The 22,002-nt window shown below is 37.7% G+C and overlaps 1 protein-coding gene across 2 annotated transcripts; it reads right to left on the bottom strand.

The window, feature by feature from the left end:
• Nucleotides 1–540: 540 nt before the first annotated feature.
• LOC139979239 (stAR-related lipid transfer protein 5-like) lies at nucleotides 541–21,589 on the bottom strand. 2 transcript variants are annotated; one of them, XM_071990008.1, is made up of 6 exons: nucleotides 20,164–21,589; nucleotides 8,655–8,684; nucleotides 5,860–5,909; nucleotides 4,620–4,752; nucleotides 4,174–4,388; nucleotides 541–3,070 (listed from the first exon to the last, which is right to left on the bottom strand). In XM_071990008.1, the coding sequence occupies exons 1-6, from the start codon at nucleotides 20,461–20,463 to the stop codon at nucleotides 2,914–2,916; spliced, it is 885 nt and encodes a 294-aa protein (XP_071846109.1). In that variant the 5' UTR covers nucleotides 20,464–21,589; the 3' UTR covers nucleotides 541–2,913. The 2 variants fall into 2 exon arrangements, with proteins under 2 accessions (XP_071846109.1, XP_071846110.1); XM_071990009.1 differs by lacking the exon at nucleotides 8,655–8,684 and having other exon boundaries at nucleotides 20,164–21,585.
• Between the last annotated feature and the right edge of the window lie 413 nt (nucleotides 21,590–22,002).

Here is a 22,002-nt window from a genome sequence, read left to right on the forward strand (position 1 = left end):
CTTGAAATAATCATTACAAATGTCGCCATGGTGATAATCCTATCAACATCTTGATCAAAATTGTCATGAAGATGATCAACATGCAATTCTAATCATAGTTTTTATTGTCAAATATGACATCATTTCCATTCATCATTTTCGTTTGTTAAAGAGCATATATATCCACGTTGGCATAATAGTGATCAAGATTCGTTTGTCATAATGATCAATGTGGTATGATGATTATTCTACTCCTCGGTGACGTGTGGTGACCGTCAATGTTAACATGGTATTGAACATTGTCATCTTGATTATCTCCAGACTCCATTTCAATTATAGTAAATGCCAATGTTGTTATAGGGAGGTACATAGTTCTACTATAACCAATACCAATGTTTTCATGATGAATACGGTACTCTTATGGTAGCTATGTTCCTACTGGTCACCACCAATGGTAGGCTATATCACATTACTCAATATTGTCTTGATTATATTCATCGATTTCATTAATAAAATACCAACATTGTTATGAAGAGGGACATGTTCCAGTAATAATAAAGATGTTTTTAGTACAATACTCTTATGATAACCATGGTCTCACTGACCTTCATTATTGTTATCACGGTTATTAACATTGTCGCCACTCACCCATTGTCGCCCATTTGTTAATCATTACCATTATTTATAACCATCCTCTTCTTTCGAACACCGATGTTACTCTTATGATAACCATGGTCTCACTGACCTTCATTACTGTTATCACGGTTATTAACATTGTCGCCACTCACCCATTGTCGCCCATTTGTTAATCATTACCATTATTTATAACCATCCTCTTCTTTCGAACACCGATGTTACTCTTATGATAACCATGGTCACACTGACCTTCATTATTGTTATCACGGTTATTAACATTGTCGCCACTCACCCATTGTCGCCACATTTGTTAATCATTACCATTATTTATAATCATCCTCTTCTTTCGAACACCGATGTTACTCTTATGATAGCCATGGTCCCACTGACCTTCATTATTGTTATCACGGTTATTAACATTGTCGCCACTCACTGATTGTCGCCCATTTGTTAATCATTACCTTTATTTATAACCATCCCATTCTTTCAAACACCGATGTTACTCTTATGATAACCATGGTCCCACTGACCTTCATCGTTGTTATCACGGTTATTAACATTGTCGCCACTCACTGATTGTCGCCCATTTGTTAATCATTACCTTTATTTATAACCATCCTCTTCTTTCAAACACCGATGTCTCATATTAACAGTGATCACCATCCTTCCGAAACATCTTATAATTACCATTACTCTTCTCCACCTCAATGCCATTATAATTTATTATAATTGTTATTATAAAGATGATTATTATTATTATTATGATAATGATCATCATGGCCATCGCTATATTTTCTTTCCCAACTGTATGCTACATCAACAAATAAGCAAAGAGACTTGCAGTTAGTTACTAGATAAAGTTGAAAAAATCAGCTGCGATTTATTGTGTCACGTAGCCTATACGAAGAACGGGAAACAGGGTAAGTAACTCAGCCGAGTATACAGTTACGACGAAAATATATGCAGACAGTTAACGATCATACAATCAAATGTTTGGATAATGTGAACGGAGCTGTGCTAGTTATGTGCTGAATGAATGGTATGCTACACAAACGTAGAATGGGGTTGGTCGTGAATCATACAAGGAATGTGGTGATACTGGCTCTTGCTGTCAAATTTTATCGACGCGTTGCTATCGAGGCATGAACCTAGTAATTTGGCACGGTGGGGGAAGAATGCTTCCAGACTAATGCGAAAATTATATGTACATTGATTTCTAGAACTGGAGTAAGGGCATGAAATTAGTTAAGGCGACAGACTCAACTGAAAAAATTAACTTTGTTCTTTAACCATGTCGTCAATGTCAAACAGATACAGAAGTAAATAGAATCTTGCAGATGCCATTGATTAGTGATCAATAATTTCACTCACTGATCATGTGCTATGCCAAACACGAGGTCCCATGGAGCCTATCAAGTTATGCCTATATATTAGTATAATCTTATATTTGGATTATGAAACAAAATATGAAAAACAAAAAGGAAGGTGATATAGGATAACAATGTCGTTCATATAACAATCAAGTCCGACCTTGGTCCTTTCTTTTCATATCACACTAAGATTCTTGCAAAAAGGTGTAATGGAATTTGGCAATACACGTTGAGTGACCAACAAAAACCCGACAAATGTAAGTTATTACATAATAATTTGTGCTCAAATACGGTCAACGTAACGTTGAAAAGCCACAAAAGCTTAACTTTTGAGAAAGTCTGCGTGAGTAGTTTTTATTTGTGGTACCTAGTGACATATACCAAAGATGAAACGCTGCAATTAGGCTAACTCATAGTTATAATACTTTTACAAACGTTGTCTGATATATGCAGGTGTGGGGCACACCACGTCAGTGAAATCGCTGCCATAATTCATTTTCAGGCAGTACTTAATGCCATTAAGCTTTAGTTCAAATGCGTAACAAAAATACCGATATAAGGTAGAGACATAGGCTACACACTAACGTCGCTTAAGCAAGTCATATTGTACAAATAAAGTACTATAGCCATGGAAACAATCATGAAAGAAGGGGTAAGGTATTGGAAGACAAAGAAGCTTTTCAAGGAGATGAATAATATTCAGTACAACTGACAATTCGTTGAGTACAATAGCTATTGCAGTTAAATATAACGATGATTACTGAGAAATGGATTTAGCGTCAAAAGACGAAACACTTATTGAAAAAAATGATGATTTTTTCAACCAACATTTTAGTAGAAAGCTGACGGACCTGTCACACAGGATCACCAATAAACCACTAAAAGATCAGTGAATGAGAATGGTAAGTTATTCACGTCATGAAGTTACTTAGGTACAATTTAAGTTGTTGTCTTTTAGGGCTGCGTCGAGGTCACGAAAGAAATCGATAAGGTTGGTTGGTAGTGCGGACTCCACTACTGTCTTAGGGAGCATCCCACTCAAGTCGGTCTGTACGATGTTGACAACGTAACACTTATCAGGCTCCCTGTAATGGAGGAAAGAAAGATCAATTAGTTATCATATTCATCTAGAATTGTGCAGAGTCGTGGCAAGCCAGTACAATCTAAGGGGAAGGGGGAAATGGGACCAGAATAGCATAGTCATGAGCTAATGTTCAAACGTTTTCGCCAAGTTCTGAGAGGGCGTTGGCGGATGAATCCCTGGGGAGGACAAAATAGCCTATAATACACCAACCCACAATCCACGCCGGGTCTACGTCACTGATTTCACGCCCAGACTCTTTCGCAACTGACGGCATCGAAAGGGAATACTGTCCTATAGATATATTCTTAAAGATTCAACAGTTTTAGAGAGCTGATTACAATTGACAGATGAATGGGTGCAGGATGGTTGAGTTGCTGCTCACAATATGTTGATGTGATTTATTCTGCCAGACGCCCGATTCAGTGCTAGTACGTCACAATTAATTTGACCATATCAATAAAGTACTATAATGTGCTAATGTGCAATGAAGATAGATCGAACTTCCGTATGTGACGTTTTCATATCGTCGTTAGATTGTGCTGGAACATAAATATTGTTGGCATATTCGCGGGGCAGGAAATGTTCGTTCTGATAACTGTTGTACACCCAAGCGTAGATAATGCTCCAGCATACGATAGGATTGACACTCCTGACAGTTTGGTAGGTACATCAACATATTCATGAAGGACTGACATAAAGGAACGACACGAGTGAAGTTTGATGTATTTCTATCGACATTGTGATCTGACTACAAATAATGCTAGATATTTTGGTAAAGTTCCAATCGGAGGTAGATGGACTTGGGAAGGGGATGAGGAAGTGACAAAACTTATGCAACCACTAAATTTGAACTCTACTGCGTGCATTCTTCATTGTATCTTAATATTTTACGATGCGGATATGGTTGGTTGATTAGAATACTACATGGAACAGCGTAATCGGCTCTTTTGAACATTATCATTGAATTTTACAGATATATATATGTATATAAGTATAGATTCTTTAAATATTTAGAATTCCCACCGATCACACAGGGATACCCAGGGGGTCAATCATCACAACTGACGCGTCCTGCCTCATTGGTCGCAGTACCTGAATACGTACCCTTCGACTGGCGTGCAGAAGGTTCCACCATGGTAATTAACTCCTCGAACGAAACCATCTTTTGAAGGGCAATCTTTTCTCTGGATGCTCTTGGAATTTGTGCAAATGATTGACTCCTCTGGATATCTTCTTACCGTGATGAGGTCAACAAAGTCACGTGATGAGATCAGCCCCATTGCAACACTGTGCGTAGCTGATCGTCCAACAATTAGATCCTAAGGTAAGAAACCACGTAGATGTTACCATTAAATGGAAGCTGTGATAAGCGCAAATCGAACATCTCAAGTATATACAGATATGCATTCTGATCCGAAATTCAACTGAATTAAGCTTTACGTAACATATGTATCAACAAAACAAATGCAAATTCTTATTTAGGATTGTGTACTTAAGAATTTGCAAGAGAAGAGACGTTTCCTTGGTGTCCTTTGGACCCAGTCACATACCTCGTCAATTTTCTCGATAACCTCAGATTCTTTCACAGTTTTGTCCCATTTCCCTCTCAGTCCCCTCGGCGACGGCAGAATGTAACGAACGACCTTCTCAGCTGGTGAGTCTATTACGCACTCCGCACGATAGCTATCAAAGATTAAATGAAAACATCCTCACATAATTATGATATGAACGGCATAATTTTTTAACAGGGTTTTTGCAACATGTGCAAACTCCCGTTTATTTGGCTGTGATCACATTGGATCTCCGATCTTGAATCGGTGCTTAATCGCCCGCAAATGTATGCACTACGCCTATACTACAAACTCCGCATACACAGCGCGTCGCGCAGAAGCAAAGTAACGTTGGAGGAAGAACCATACATGCGCAGTGAACTCTTTCTATGGTATCGGATGCAAATTATTTTGCAAGGTCGTCAAACGTACTGTTGCCTACTAGCATGTAACGTTTTAGTTGAATGCCTGCCCAGTTTCCAATTAGAGTAACAGTTCACATTGAATCTATCACAATCTCCCTCTCCTATGCACCTTTATCAAAAATGGTGCAAGAAATTTATTGAACGAAGTGAAACCCAACGAAGAAAAAAAGTTATAGAGAACGTTGAAAAGGAACAACCTATAGCAATGAGTGCTGCAACCAAAGCTTTATGCCTATGTTTAATTTGATTCTCGTGCGAATCGTGGTCACATAGTTATCTACTTGATATTCCGGGCGTCATACAATATATAGTGCGCTTGCGATTTCAATCTCTTGACCTAATCTCCCTGATGGTAGGACCAAGATCACTTGATCAGATTCTGAGCGCGCGTGTGTTCACATGAGCACCGATGAAGTGATGATCAGAACCAGATCTGACCCGCTGTCCTCCAGTGTGTGGACTGACCGTTCACTTCGCACATAACCAATTTTTATCACAATAATCGTTTTCCAACTGATTGCGAAAATATTAAGCAAAGATTTTAATAGATGGAAATGATTTGCATATCCGCGAAGAGTCACTAATATGTCGTGAAATGTCTTGGACCATTCCGACTGGTACATGGTCGACAACTTAACCGCATCGCGTAAAACTGTTTGTCTTATAAGCCTGACGGTCAATTTGGCTTTCAAGTTGAGTCTTGATGGTTGAGACATCATAACGTAGTCACCCAGCGAAATACATGAATAATTGGTCAGCTGTCAATATTTGTGCTTTCAAAAATATCGGTATACAGAGAACGTATTGATACTTACACGTGACCGTCAAATTCAGATGACTTCTTGTATAAGACTTTGACTTCTTTCTGTGGGTTAAGGATAGAATCCAAACATTTCTTTTTCGAAAGTTAAATTGATATATTTGAAATATATATTTTTGTATCTGTATATATATATATATATATATATATATATATATATATATATATATATATATATATATATATATATATATATATATGATATCAGAATGAATGATAACAGTGATACATGCCCGTACAACACTTCCCATTAAAACTAGAGGAATTTACACTGCAGTGACTGAATGAAGCACCGTCTTGTCAAGAAACGATAAACAAGATAAAGAGGACGGGTAAAAGTAATGATGATGTCAAAAAGTTAACATGAACAGTATGACGAAACAACCTACATTTGGTAAGATTCAAACAATGATTTCCTTTTAATTTCCACATATGATTGGTGTTGTATTTACCAACCGATGAGACAGGTTGACACGAATGCGATTGTTGTGAGACGTTTGTTCGTCCATTAAAATACGCTTCGAAAACAGCACTATGCCAGATATTTAAAACATGTAGTTTTCTGATGTCATTGTGAGAACAATTACATCATGAACAGTTAGATGATCAAACCCCAGTAGTAGTGTATGTGTGTGAGGGGGGAGGGGGGTTGGTGGAGTCCATTGGTGGTACACCTTTATTGGTTTTTAAGATCAAAAAATCAATACTTTGAATTACCTGTATAGACATTGTCACTTATTTTCCCGAGGAATCTAGTTCGTAGCGAAAACCATCTACCTTAGATGTACAATGAAGAATCTCGTTTGTAGCGACATTTACTATACAATGTATGTTTCCTAAGAGTTTTAGAAGTCATTTGCACATCATGTGTGACGCATTATGTCTGATTAAATGCGTCGTGTTAACAATGTTAACAACATTAACAAGTAACTTTGTTTGCTAAAAGAGACAGCATATGTACGGCATACAAATACATGAATATTTGTGATATTTTCCTCTAGCATCGCATTTCGTTCATTCGATGCATCTAGCAAGAGCGTTGGAAAGGGAAACTTAATTACATTACACGGTGACAGGATCTTGTTACCTTGTTAGCTGGTCTCATGAGTAATTGCATTAAAAGATAAAGGCATGTGTTAGTATTTGCCGTGGTTTATCCGACCGAATTTCAAGATGTGTGAAATATTTTCCGAAGTAAAATCGCTAGAACCAGTAGAATCAAACTAAGAGCAACAATCCTTGAAATTGGCTAGACAGGGAAGGCAATTGTATTGATTTGAACCTTTCTATACATCAACCACATGATGTGCACTAGATAAATTCAATTCAAGACAACAATTCATCTCAGGATAGAAAGGAAGCTAACTATACACTGACTCATGTGACTAAACAGCACGTGGGTTTTCAGATTATGTTAAGACATAATAGTTTATTTTTCCACGGATAACATGAACTACAATTTTATAACAAGACTATAGTCTATTACTTCAGAAGATTCATTTTTACAGGGAGAATGATTTTGCCGGTGCCGATATCATCGAAACTTGCTTTACGATTCATTTGCTCGAAAGCAAGAAATTGTTGAATTAGTCTAGGAGTATACGTCATGATTGTCCTTGCCGGGTACGGAAATTGTCTTTCACGTGATTTCTTGTCTCACCTTCGGCAGTTATTCGTGAGAACAATATAAAAGAAAAATGAACATCACAATACATTTCTTTAATTTAACATTTAAATTGTCACTCACAAGTTCTCAATGCTTCATTTAAACCGGAAGTGGGAGATGGCAGTATTCACGGTGTTTGCAAAACACGAGAGAAAGGACAAGATGTGGGTCATGATAGACTATTGCCGTCATTTGCATCGCTCCCCACTCGCATGCAGCGGATGCAAGTATGACGTCATAAAAATACTCCGTTACATGTCCACGATCACACAGACATTACATACATCGAAGCTACAAGATATGCTACATCGATACGAAGACAAATGCATGGTAGGTAGGTATACCTCTCATCGACTCGGTATATTATAAGTGATGCACAGTTTTGTACTTTTCCTTTTGACTACATATTAAGCTCTTTGGGGGTTTTCAACATCACATCAATTTGTAAACGTTACTGCATGCATTTCTTGTACACAACAGGAAACATAGAATACGCATGCCACAATACACGTGATAAACACGCGAGAAAACAATCACAAACAAATGTAAGAATGATTTAAGCCTGGGTGGTTTGGTTGCACTGTACCGACATTTATCCACGCAGTTAGCGACGGCGGTTCATCAATGTTTATTCTTTGGTGTTTATAATGATGACTGTAATAGTTTGCATGTACATATTTAAGTAGTCGCAAGAACAAGACTTCACAAGCATCCTAAAGCACCATACATAACTGGGGTAAACCGTTGTCTAGAAAACAAGCATTCACACGTTGATAAACCCAGTGTTCGAAAACGGTCTTTGCACTAAGATGGTTCCTTTTGGGGTCAAACATATCGCGATATAGGTACCAGAAATTCAGAATTTATGGTGCACAAATTAAAGAGGCATTGAAAAGGGTTCCTCTTCGGACCTCCTCAGCGATATTAATCACCAAATATATACAAGAGGTAGCAAGTAGGACTGTATTTCGAACACTGTATTCACCTCTCGTGTATTAACAACGACAATTGTCACAGTTGCAGCCATACTGATACATAGGATCTATTGCAAGTGATCTCGGCAAATATTATCAGCTGATAAGATTTGCAAACATGTAGAGGCACGTGCAGCAGATTAACTCTACCTCGAAATGGTCGATGTTTCCATTTTCATTCTTCCCGAAGAAAAACAGTCATTCAAAAAAGAAGGAAAAACACTAAACCTGAGAAGAGTGCAGTGAGTTAAACAATGAGATTCATAGAAACTACATGTTATCATAAACAAATTAGTAAAATGTTGTATAGTAGTAAACTGTGCTAAAATGCTTGAGCAGACTTTTTGATGTCGTAATATACTGTGTGAATACTGTATTTGTATCGTCAAAACGAACTAGTTCAAATTGCTTGAGGATTCACGTTTAATTGTTAATCATATCACGTGTAGTCCTTCACTCCTTACACATGCGTAGGAATAGACTTTTAGTGAAACAATCATATCGTTATATAGACACAGTGCTGACCTTTTACAATCGGCACATTGGGAATCGGAACAACGAATTATTTTGAAACTCACGACAACTTTGATTGTGGGCAGTTTCCAGTGAAACTTACTTTGACACAAAGTTATAAGATCGCGACAGCTAGCTAGCGCCAAAAGGATCCGCAAAGAGGGAGTTTGATCCGTTTGACGCCGATGAGTTGTTAATTGAGAAACCTGTGTTTACAATGTTAAGGCCTCGGGGAATGTACGTTTTAATTGGTACAGACATACGTGCATTGCTATCATGTTATTACAGTTATGCTTAAAAATTGTAAGGGTATATCCATAATATCCGAACGATCATGTATTTCCATAAAAGATCGCAAATATTTACTTCTCATATACGAAGATTGCTTATATAAACACACGTGGATAAAAGGGTGGCATTGAGTTTACCACCTGGTCAGTGAATGCCAAATTATGACATGCAACAAGTGGGAGTCGGACCTTGACTTGTAAAATACGACAGGAACACGTATCTGCATGCTGGACGACACCATATCCCTGACTAATTGCCACCTTGAATTGAACGATCTTTACATCTTCGTCATCATGATCGAGTTATATTTAATTAATTGGTATCAAAACCGTTAGATGGACAGCAGACGGTTCACTTAATGCATTCAAAACGTACGAAAGCGAGTTATGGCCGGAAGTTCACTTTCTACTCATTAAATTGTTATGATGTAATGATTCTATCGATTTGTCTGATCTTTCAGACATCGCGACCTGTAACTCCTTGCCCTAGTTGAAGCTCTATCAAACATGGAATCGGAGAGCACACGATGTCCTATTGGAACTATAAAATACTGCAAACACGTTTGTGTCGCCATTGTGTCGTTGCCCCAGGAATGAGCACATGTTTGCTTCAAAAATGTTTAAAGCACTTAGTGAAAATCTCTAGAGATGACGTAAATGTATAATTAGGCCACCAGTAGCTACAGGCATATAAAACTAATATCGGGAAAATGAGCAAATTAATTTTGGGGATTGCGGATTCGTTTGACTCCTGCACGAAACGATGAATTCGTTTAATTAGTCTGCAAACATTCAAGTAAATCAAGGCGTCGCTGAAATAAATTTGATGTACCCTATACAAAGAATCTCCGGGTGTTGATTTTCCGTTTACCGCGTGGCATGTTTTTGAAGGTATAGACCTATAAAGGTCGCTGTAGTTTTCCCATAGACCGGTACAGTCAAGTAACCAGTTTCTGCTACTTTTGAACCATTTGCACTAATAGTCATTCAGGCGTGATCGATCGCCTGCAGGTGAATATTTGGAAATCGCATGGAGGTGAAAATTGGGCTATAGCTCATTTAATTTGAAGAAGAGTTTCCAATGTCTATAGTTTCTAACACCCGAGGAAGAGTACATTTATACTAAGATGAAATATTACGGAAGAGCAAACGAAATATTATTACCTGGAATTAACTGATGCCCTATGTAGAACATGTATGCATATAATAGCTAATAGTAATAGCTAATAGTTCCGTGTAAGTTTGAAAAAATAAAGTGATCAACTAAAGTCACATTTCTCAGAGTACTGTAGCAATTTTACATCTGATAAGCTATAGTCAATGATTAACCGATTTACATACTAGACATTTACATCAACATTCAAGATGATTCAAAAATAATTTTAAATATACCACTACATATTACAAACTAGTAATTTAGTATGAAATGGGGAAATTGCCAATAAATTTCGGTTGCTATATGACTGTAAGTGTGTTAATGTAAAGCGGAAATCATTAAACATGACTTCATTGAACTCATGAGATGCGTTAAAAAAAAATGCAGAAAGTAAACATCAGGTAGTGTTCGATAATAATACGGTCCTTTCGCATGTCATACTTTTAATGGTGACGATTTGACAACACCCTTTTCCTATTACTGTTATCCCCTATTTTGGTATCGTATGTACACGCAGAACTAACTCAACTATGATACAAGAGAAGTCTTCTTTTGTACCTGACTTGATCAATACCCGCATGTATATTCAGTATGTAGTAAATTGACATGAACATGAACGTGCTAGACTAAGAACACTTCTCACACGGTTGAAAGGACACTAGACACATAAACGCCGCTTTGGATTACAAGATCATCGACAAAGGTAATGAGAAGCAGTGGTAAGCCAACTACAGATGACATTTTGATATTGCCCGTTATCTCCATGGAGGGCCATAAAATTCATCAACAGAGTACGAATACCTCTTGGTGCACCGGTAGAAGTAAGGTTTAATTAAATCTGTATACCAGTTATCGTGACATCATAATTTCAGCATTGCTTCCACCTTTCCAAATACGCGATCTCTTTCTCCAACTCTCTCGTCCATCTCCTTCCAGGTCATATGGTTCAGACAAGTCTAATTGAACAATTAACAAACCATGGAAAGGCAGTAGAGTATCAAACAAGTTTTCTATGAGGTGTATTCTTTTTGATTGATTTAATTTCTAGATTCTAGTCACTTAAGTCAAGTTTTAGGGTTTAGTAATAGAATTCTGAACATCATAACGTATGGTGATTCATGACAAACTACAAATTTCGAACAGTTTATTAACGTTAAAACTCAACGAGATGATATCGAGACATCGCGATGAAATTTCAATGTACTATGAAAGTATTAGAACTATTGAGATAAAAGACTGTGTCCAATATTACGATGAAATTTCCTTTCAAATACGGTTATTCGCAAATTGTTTTATTAGTACAACGTTATAATACGTGGTTACTGTACATCTTTGTCCTAACTTATTTCGTATTACTATGTCGTTATAATTTCCCATTAAAACTAAAGTTCAGAGCTACATATAGAAAAGCCAAAGGGAATAACGCTTTCTGTTAGAACCTACATTTTAAAGACCCTGGAGCATTTTGAGTTGCCTCTATGGCACTGTGCAGGGTAGTTAAAAGAAATCAAACGTACCTGAAAACGTAATCTGTTACTCAAGGAACATGTTCACAAAAGAACTGTGCAGGGTAGTTAAAAGAAATCAAACGTACCTGAAAACGTAATCTGTTACTCAAGGAAAATGTTCACAGGTTCGAAGGTAAAATGTATGAAACTGAAGGTGTGGGACACAAAATAAATCGCTTATAAATCGCCATATGATTGCAACCACATAGACGTTTTAGTAAGATTGAATAGTGTCTAACTATATGTTTAAATATCATGTATCTTATTTAGAAGGATACCCAGTTACTACTCAGTCAACAAATTATGCGGCTTAGAGTACCGCTTCACTTGAACATACATAGAACTTCGGCAACAGTAGAAATAATATCTCTATTTCCCAGTTATGAGGTCACAACCGGTACTTCGTCATATGCTCTGCAGTTAAATCTATCGTTGAATGATTCAGTTTATACTACAATACATTGCATTTTAATATAAAAATGAACTTTGATCACAACTCGCAGCTAACAGCAACGTTCTGATCAGCACAGAACACCACGTTATGTATTATTAACAATAGCACTGGAAACAAATACATACGGTGGTATGCAGTACTGTTATTTATTGTTCTATGCTTTTATGACATTGTTGCTATCTATATTTGCAACTCAGAAAACTGCATGCTATTTGGTTGGTATGACTGTAAATTTGGAATATATGCCCTTTATTTGCAATGTATGATACTATTGCTATTTATGACTATATATGCTAATAATAGGCTAATTGTTATTCGTGACATTGGTGCTACTTACGACTATTAGAATTTCATAAGTTTATGTCTTGAGTAAATTCTTTCCAATGAGTTTCCCTGTAGCGTTCCATAACGTGTTTAGCTGACATATACAGCTTGTCTGTATTAGCGGCCGTGAACGCACGGCTGGTATACATGATATTGACACGACTCAGAATTGTCACAATCATGTAAAGAAACCCGAACAAATGTAGACCCTAAAGTATTCTTCTCTTTGGAAAGCACACATTTTCATTGATTCGATCTTGCTTATATCCCACCTGTATACGTATGTTCTCTCAAGTGTTATTCCCCAGCTGGCACACGGCTTTAACAAAATACTTCCGCCTGCTCTAGGGCATAACTGTAAAGAGATCATATGTCTGGGAACACGATGAGATTAATTCAGTTTTCTCGAGGTGAAGTGGTCGAAGGAGTGTCTGATAGACTGACAATAGCTTCATCCGTCTCTCTTTGTCTAGATGCATCTTTAGATGGCTACACGTTTGCAAAGCTGTAAGTAACTTACAAGTCATTCGTTTGCTTTCTTCTTGAGAACATGAGCCACTTTTTCAAGACTGTTCCTAGCTGTAATTTATCAAATATAAAATCAAATAATATGAAGACCCTGCGGTTAAAGGTATAACCATTATCAATTGTTAGTCATGTATTACTAAAAGTTTAATATTGAACAAGAAATATCCAGATAAAGCTTCATGCCTATACAGATCTCACGCATGTTGGATAAAAAATATGTTTAACTATCTACTTCCTATAGAGAGAAACAAAATGGACCACTTGGACTATACCATATTGTCTAATACTACGGAAAGGGCGCACATTACACTGTTCTATACCGTAATGTCCAAGTAAATTTGCATCTGACAAATGCGGAGACTGACCACAACATACAAGTCTTTAGACATAAATCCGCTGTATGTGTACAAACCAGACAAATTGTGGAGATTTAAACAAATCTCGTCATTTAACAATATCCTTGTTGTAAGATAACTTAGGTATGGAAGCATTCATTTGCGTCAGGAAAACATGTCTGCTTTTATAATGAGTTCACAGACGCGACCCTTTATGTCTATTCTGATAACTAATGAAACAAATCAAATATTGTTCTGCAATGAATGGCTATGCATGAGTCACGTCAGCATGGATTGAGTTATTGCTAGGTAAATTAAAAAACACCGAAAAGGCAATGGAGTGTTCCTTTCGGACGCATAAAACCGAAGGGCATGAATGTTTGGTATATAAAACAGACGATAAATGTGATGATAAATAGACTGCAGACATCTGCGTAGTACATTTACTTCATACAGTATCTAATTTAGAGAGATCAAGGAGCAAAGCGCAAAGCCAGCTATATTCCAATATTTGATCTTACATGTGACTGTTCATCTAAAGTAGATGGGCAAGATAAAAACCGGGCTTATGAAAAAAAATATATATATATTAAATGTTGGCGGCGACTGACGGGAACATGTTAATGGAATCACCCGAAACACGAATCTTAAAATAAAAACTGTATCGCGCTATAGGTCTGTAGCATGTGCTATTAGGATTACAGTAAGAACTGAGGATATGTCTAATCCCAACAAATCCAGTTGTTGGGATTACATATATCCTTCTTACTGTAATCCTAATAGCACATACTATACTGATTTATCAGATTTGTAAGCACAATCCAGTTTTGACTGTGGTACAAAGTTTTAAGATATTACAGTAGTTACTGTATTTATGCAAACAGAGACACGTCCAGACGTTCATTGATACTATAAGGGCATCAAATCATGATGCGAATATTGCACACAAAAAAACACATTATACGTCGGGTGTAGCCGCGCACATCTATTTATGTTTGAAAGTATGACTTGAAGTGTTTGAGCTTAACAGTGCAAGGTAGATAAACACAATTTATGATACTTTCAAATAATGTCACGTCTACGCATCATAGAATATATAATTTGGAGAAAATGGATGCATTTACATCTTTAATATTTACATGAAAAGTTATATTTTGATTGGATATTTATCTGCCAAGCATTCTTTCCTTTAAATGAACGAATTATAATTCAAAGCGTTTAAAGAAGGAATAAATTAAGTAAATAATCTGCAAAATAGTTGAACGGAGTAGTGATAATTTTGCTATGAGAGCAAAGCCTTCTCCATACACAATGACATTATGAAGTTATTTATCAGCGACTAAAGGCAGATTGTACTCTCTCGCATAGCTGTCAGTTATATATTTAAAATGTAGAAAATCTTCCTTATTATTGATTATATATAACTTCCCCCTTAATCATGATAATATGAATCCGCATACAAGGTCGCCAAATATGAAGGAAAAAAGTTCTTCTCGAAGAATGTTCCGTCTGATTGTATGGATGATGTAGTAAATTAAATTGTAGTAACCTTGCGGAATTAGTTAATAGTGGAAAGTCCTTTAATCAACCAATCCCCTAAGAAAAGTAAATATTGACTTCTCGAGATAACACAAGGACTGTAAACAAGGCGAGCATTCGTCTGAAATTTGTTTCACGGCTATCCATTTATCTAGAAATAATTTGATATTAGTTGTGGCTTTGAGGTTACTAAAGTTAAGAAAAAATAGTCTCGCTATTCTATCATTCCTTTCTTTCATTTCCGAATGGTAAACCTTGAAGTCTTTGGAGAGGGGAAGCTATCTACGGCATATAACGGAAACTCTGATAGGTTTGATTTTGTACGCCCACTTATTTTGGGAAATAATCGTACGCTTATTGGTCTTAATAAGCGAGGAAGAACTTCTCGGGTGTTCATAGCCCATAGTGGTTAGGGTGTCCGCATATAAAGCGGGAGGCCCGGGTTCGAATCCCGGTGGCCGGAAGTTTTTCACTGTTCTGGACTTTCCAACTCACTACGATTTCAATTATATATATATATATATATATATATAAATATATATATATATATATATCGTCGTCTTTGTCGTCTTTGTCGTCTTTGTCTTTGTCGTCGTCGTCGTCGTCATCATCATCATCATCATCATCATCAACATCATCGTCACCATCACATGGCGTTGAAAAAGAAAGTGTTTCATATATATTCCCATGTGGCAATAATACATTTGTATTGCATAACCGTTTGCTTTTGTTTTTATGAAATATAGTCATAGAAGTCATAGTTAGTTATTAAAATATACAATCCAAAATTCCTAACTATTAAACAGCTCGTGAGAGGGTTTCACTTTCACTACATAATCCGACTGTATATATACGTATATAACACTGGATTTGTGTCAATGATAATATAAACTCTGTTCGCGTATATGGAAAGCACTACATAAAACCATTACGGAGTACTTGATGCATAAGTACTGACAGATGGTTGGCTTTGTCATGCCAAGGCAAGTTTTCGTGCGCATGTTTCTATACCACATAGCCTATCACTAACTATATGCGAAACAATCAGATGACAACAAATCAGGGCTCTTCAAACGAAGAGGGAGTGGGATGTGGAAGGAATAAAGCAAAGGGGGAACTTGACCCATGTGATAATATTATAACATTTTCCACACAGCAAACAATCTGGCAAAACTGCAACTTACAATGATTTTCCCCCAGTTTGCTGGTAACCATGTGGATAAGTCTGGGGGACAAATTGTTCCACTGGGTGTGTGGGGGGGGGGGTATACACAGTGGACGGTGGCAGGAGGGCAGTTTAGTACGTTAAAATGGCCCTGCTTCAAAGAACGTACATTCATTCGCTGGATTTGTTTTCCGTTACCACACTTACAACAAAGCCTGTCAGCTTTAAGAAACATACGGTACTGTAGCAAATGAGGAAAGATTAGCTTAGGAGGGGTGTGGCCCTGGGGTTGTTGAAGCTGTAAGCGGGATTGGGGACTTTCCCCCAGAAAAACGTTTAGACGTGATATGATGGATTCTGAGGCATATTTAGTATACTATAACTTAGGTCTATAATGAGTAGATCACAGTCTTCACGCAAGGTTCTGTTTATAACAACTTTTATTTTGTGTTTGTATCTTTCATGAAATGAGAGTCTACATCCCATCACCTCCTTGGATTCGCACATAGTGGCGAATAGGAAGCGGTTAGGGAAGTATAGGGTAAGACTTTTGCGGTTCACGTACAAACTAATTCCTTACTTAGGTCGAAACACAACAGCCCTGAAAAAAATTAAGAGCGCATGCATGGGCTTGAACGTGTGCCGTAAGTTAAAATACTATGCAAGTAATGTATTCACAAGACATCCAGATTATCTAAAATTTACAAAACAAGTCACGCTCCATTTTAATTATTTAGAGCCTAATTGAATAATTACCGGTTATTCTCAATATCATACACATAGGCTATAAAAACGACCTTTAAACACACACACCCACGCACTCACCCCCCCCCCCATATATATATATATATATATATATATATATATATACAGTACAATAGAGATCAAAGTATGCCGAACGAGCTTCATTAAATTCTTGTTCTTCTAAAATAACTCTTTGAAGATGGTTAATGTAGCCTACAGCTTGTATATGTATATTAATGGTGTTGTATTCCGTACCCTTGAGGTTGTCTCACTGCACTCATGCACACAAAGACGGATGTTAGTTACCGGAGATGCCTTTAGTCTTTTACCATAATAATTTAAGCAAGGAACCTTTCTTCCCTTTCATCAGTTACGGTGAGAAAATCAATTGGAAAGATTTCGCCTCGAGCAACTCATCAGAATAAACCTGTTTTCACTATCGTAACCTTAGAAAACTAAAAAAAAAAGCCTTTCAAAACCCATTCAACGACATATTGTGGGACGGAATCACATGTCCTCCAGCCAAATTTGTCGAAGAAGTTATAGACTGTGTGACATTAGTTCAAATGTTCATTTCCGTTGAATGTTTAGCAAGAACGTGAGGGCCATGCAGGTACCGCCAAAAAGTGTTTTGGAAGTTTGAGAAGTTATGGTTGGGTACAGCAAAGAGCTGAGCAATTCAATAATGCACGTTAGCAGCATATAATGAGCAACACTTCTGCAACAAAGGCCTATATGTACCCGTGTGCAATATTATTTCATATCTAACAAATAATAGGGCACTCAAAGGACATGTTTTAGTTCAAACGTAAATGTTGACATTTATCCATGTATCCATACATTTTAATATCGCAACAAACTCCTCTTAACTTTACATAAACAGCACAGTATCCACGCCTGGCATTCGACACCATTTATTAAACATTGTGCTAAACTCATTTGAGGCCACAAAACTCGGTTTTACCTTTTCTTGCTCCGTCGATTGATGTGACTTTTCACGACACCACATGGGCAGTACCCTCTGTTTGTAAGGAAGGGGACGTGGGAAGCGTAACATTTTGCTGACATCCCTTCTGGGCAGGGGTGTTTGAAAATGTTTTGTTTCGGTAAGTGGACATATATGCCGAATGATGCTATCATATTCATCGGTTCAACTACATTTGTGTGACATGCGTCACAAAGTTTATCTTGGTTATTAATCTTCCTTTTGTCAATAACGCATCAGCGTTGGTTACCGTATTGTTATCAGTATATTATGTGATAAATGATTGCCCTGGCTGACTTATATTCTATTTAAGTTACTGACATAGAGGTCGATTTAAGTGCAAAAGATAGGGACAGATACTTGGAGGGGTTTTATCAAAGATACCATACTCTTAACAAGGACCTAAGTTCAACGGTAAGAATACTTAAGGCAAAACCTCCTCTAATGGACACAGTACTGCACCGTTTTGGCCCATTTTGGAATTATTCAGCTGCATACCATGGAAGTCTTCATCGTGAGCCTAGAGTCGGGGTGCTGGGCCGTTTGACTGACTCCTTGCTTGACACAATTGGCATCAATTGAAGCGATGAGGATCAATATCAGATGTTTTCAATTAATGTTTATACGGAAATAAACAAATAAAATAGCGCTGGTAGGAAAGGGCCCATGCAGAATCAACAGTTCAGTAGGCCAATACCTAGATGAGCAATACGCATGGTAGGCAGGCAAGTAGAGTGCTCAAATGTATTAGGCCTACTAGTCTGCTTATTCGATTAGCACAAGATCGTGTGCACAATTTATTCCCGGGACGTATTTGGCCCTTGGAGAGAACCCCTGATCTAGCAACTGTTCAAGATTAGAACCGTGACAGAGACGGATGTGGGCTTTCGATGGGTACAAGTTTGTATGTAATTATACCACAGAAATGACAGATAATATAGCTGAATTCTTCATCGGTAGGCATATATATGAGGCCACATTATGGTCACACCTGGTGAAACGTGAAAAGAATTACAGTTTTCCTACCCATATCTACGTTGGCCCGGATCAGATCCTACAAGAAAACACCATTTGCACTTACTGATAGGCATAACATGCTAAATACTGCGCGATTAACGGAATGGGGGGGGGGGGGGGGATACCAATTACTATATCGGACCAACCTACAGAATGGCCAAACATAATGCTTAATAACGGATCCGAACTCTTATAAGACTAATTCTATCATTTGGCTGTACCTCTATCGAACTATTTTATGTTTCTTAGTTAACGATCTGCTAGTAGCATTAATGTCAGTTTGGTTGGGCTAGAAATTTCATAGAGATACCATGTTTAAGGTACCTTCCTTTAGTAGGTCTAGGTTAAAAATGTCGGGACAAGTATGGCACACACGAATTTGAAGTCTAGGGCGTAACTAAGGGAGCGACGAGGGATAATACTTATGGTCAAGTTGTTCAACAACCATCGTGAACTCTTCTCCTCTCAACATGTCACGCTGCTATTGTAGATGCATCGCCGCCCATCAAAGATTTTGACAATCCTATAGGCTTTATAGAAGTAAGGCAACCAAATTTTCTGAAGTTCGTGATCCGCAGTCGGATTGTCAAAATCTTTGATGGGTTAACGAAGCATCTACACTAGCAGCGTGAAATGTTGAGAGGACAAGAGTATACTGAGTATACCCAGTATACCGAGAAGGAGAGCAGCCATTCTCGACGATAGTGATCATGTGTTAGTATATCAGTATTCGATTCTCGCCGCAGCCACGAAGCATATGATATAACAATTGTCAACGTTTTCCGGATAGGTGTCAACCCAACCCCTCCCCTCTCCCTCAAGTCCCAAAATACTTCCATAACTACTGAGGTGAATCAATGACAGCGTGTCTTTATGGGTATAGCCTAGCAGTGAGAAAAGTGAAAATGTCAAACTGTCAAATATCCATATTATTATAGCTCAGCAACTAAAATTTGGATTATCCAAAACAAAGTGGAAAAAGAAGAAAAGTGAAAAAGAAAATATAAAAATAGCTGAAAAATATGCTTTAAAGAGTTTGTAATAGTCGTGGAATAAAATGCAGAAAAACAAGGAACAGAAAAGATTATAATATCGACTTACCGATACTTTTGCAATTTTCCAATCGGCTGATTTGTAGATATTGTATGCTTTTTGGGCAATCATGTCCGCCTCTTCCTTATAGTCCATCTTGAAAACACTACTGACAGTTGCCTCGGCTGGTTTGTTCTCTATATAAAGATCCCTCTTCGTGGAACGTTCTATTTTTCCTTCAACGCGGGGAAAACGACTTGGCTGTGCACCATCCGTCTCACTACCGGCAGAATGTAACTTTGCGAACCTTACGACACAAACCCCCGCACTAGAAATGATAGTCGAGCGTACTAAAAGCCGAACGAACATTATCTATGACTCACAAACTTGGACCGGATAATCTGTCTACAACCTCGATTGCCGCTGACTAGATCGAGAGCGCGCATGAGTGATTGATTCAATGGTATTCTTTTCTGTTGTTGCTTTGCCAATTTTATATACGATGCCTGCTCATTCAGCCTGTCTCGCCGTCTAGTTTACCTAACAGCAGCAACACGTTCGTATGAAAATACTGTACAGATGCTTTATATTAATCTCTGCGACATCACAGTATTTCGCCTGCATGTAGTAAGTATACAGAGACAACGTACGAAGTGTTGATTGTCGTGTAACTGTTCCTTTATTATACACGTGCACAATTCAAATAAGCAACTGACATGTCGTCTAGCTGCTGATTTTCAACGAATAATCCAGTATGTTCCACAATAGCACTTCGAGTCCAAACATGCAGTGTGTCGAGCTTGATGTGTTAGTCAACTTCAATGCCAGTCTTTGTTTGCCACAAGTTGGGATGTTTTCTTCTCTACTTTGATGACCGCCCTTTTGCATAGCAACTCTATTCAACTAAATTGCCCTTTACCTTACATGCCATGCGGGGTTTTCCTTCTCACAGTAGTAGGCTACTTTTCGTTGTAAAATTTGTGGCAAAACAACTATCAATTTCCGTTTCGTTGTGTGAAGGTCAAACAGCGACACAAGTTCAGCATTAAACCACGAATTGTCATGCACGCCTATTCATGACAAAATTGTGCAGTCTATAAAGTCAACGAGTTAATATAAACAAACCGGAGTAGAGTCTAGAAATGGAAAGATAATCTCAGCCAAAGTTAAAGCAACGATATGAATCCTGTTGGTCTACATGGTCTTCATATACAGGAGGCTTTACTAACAGTGACGTCCCACTTTAACAACCAACAGCACCTGTAAGGTAGCTACCACCTTGTCAGTCTCCTAGTTATAGTGAGATCAATTCGTAGTGGCCTAATGCCGCCTACTGTTAAGTCAGAAAGTTCAATAATCTCTCGATCGTTGTTCACAGACTGGGTGCCCTCTGCTCAACAATGGCTCAGAGAAAACAATTGTAAGTTGAACAAACAGGAGATCGAATAATGGCCTCACGTAGCGTAACTGTCAATCGACACAAACAGACAGAGGGGTGTGTTGTATATCGGCAGTAAAACCATAGCCGTGTCAAATTAACGACGCGCTGCAATGCTTAGCATTTCTTTCTTCTAACCCACTTGTACTTCAACCCCAATGAGTAGGAGTTCATAACCACTGAAAGAACCCTGGTATAGCCTATAAGCTGACCTGTATTTCAAGGCACATACTATAACATTTATGGCTAAATTGTTGTTGTTGTAGTTTCCTATACTGTAATTATAATGTCACTATCTCTAAACCATTTCGTTTTGCCAATAACAGACTGAGAAACAGTTTGAAAATCTCTCATATCCATGCAAATATAATAAACCCAGAATGAAAACATTTCATGGTTCCTTGCTGCTGCTCAATGATTTGATTAACAGGGAACAGGAAGTATCTAATGATGAATCATTCCCTTAAGTT

This window comes from Apostichopus japonicus, chromosome 13, assembly GCF_037975245.1.
Source record: "Apostichopus japonicus isolate 1M-3 chromosome 13, ASM3797524v1, whole genome shotgun sequence".
Lineage (NCBI taxonomy): Eukaryota > Metazoa > Echinodermata > Holothuroidea > Aspidochirotida > Stichopodidae > Apostichopus > Apostichopus japonicus.

Excerpts from the sequence above, each read along its gene's own strand:
- LOC139979239 (XM_071990008.1), bottom strand. The coding sequence starts at position 20,463 with ATGTTCGTTCGGCTTTTAGTACGCTCGACTATCATTTCTAGTGCGGGG. Across the intron at positions 8,685-20,163 it reads GGAAAATTGCAAAAGTATCG|AATGAAAATGGAAACATCGA; the intron begins GTAAGTCGATAT and ends TTCTTCGGGAAG. Across the intron at positions 4,753-5,859 it reads TCTGAATTTGACGGTCACGT|CTATCGTGCGGAGTGCGTAA; the intron begins GTAAGTATCAAT and ends AATCTTTGATAG.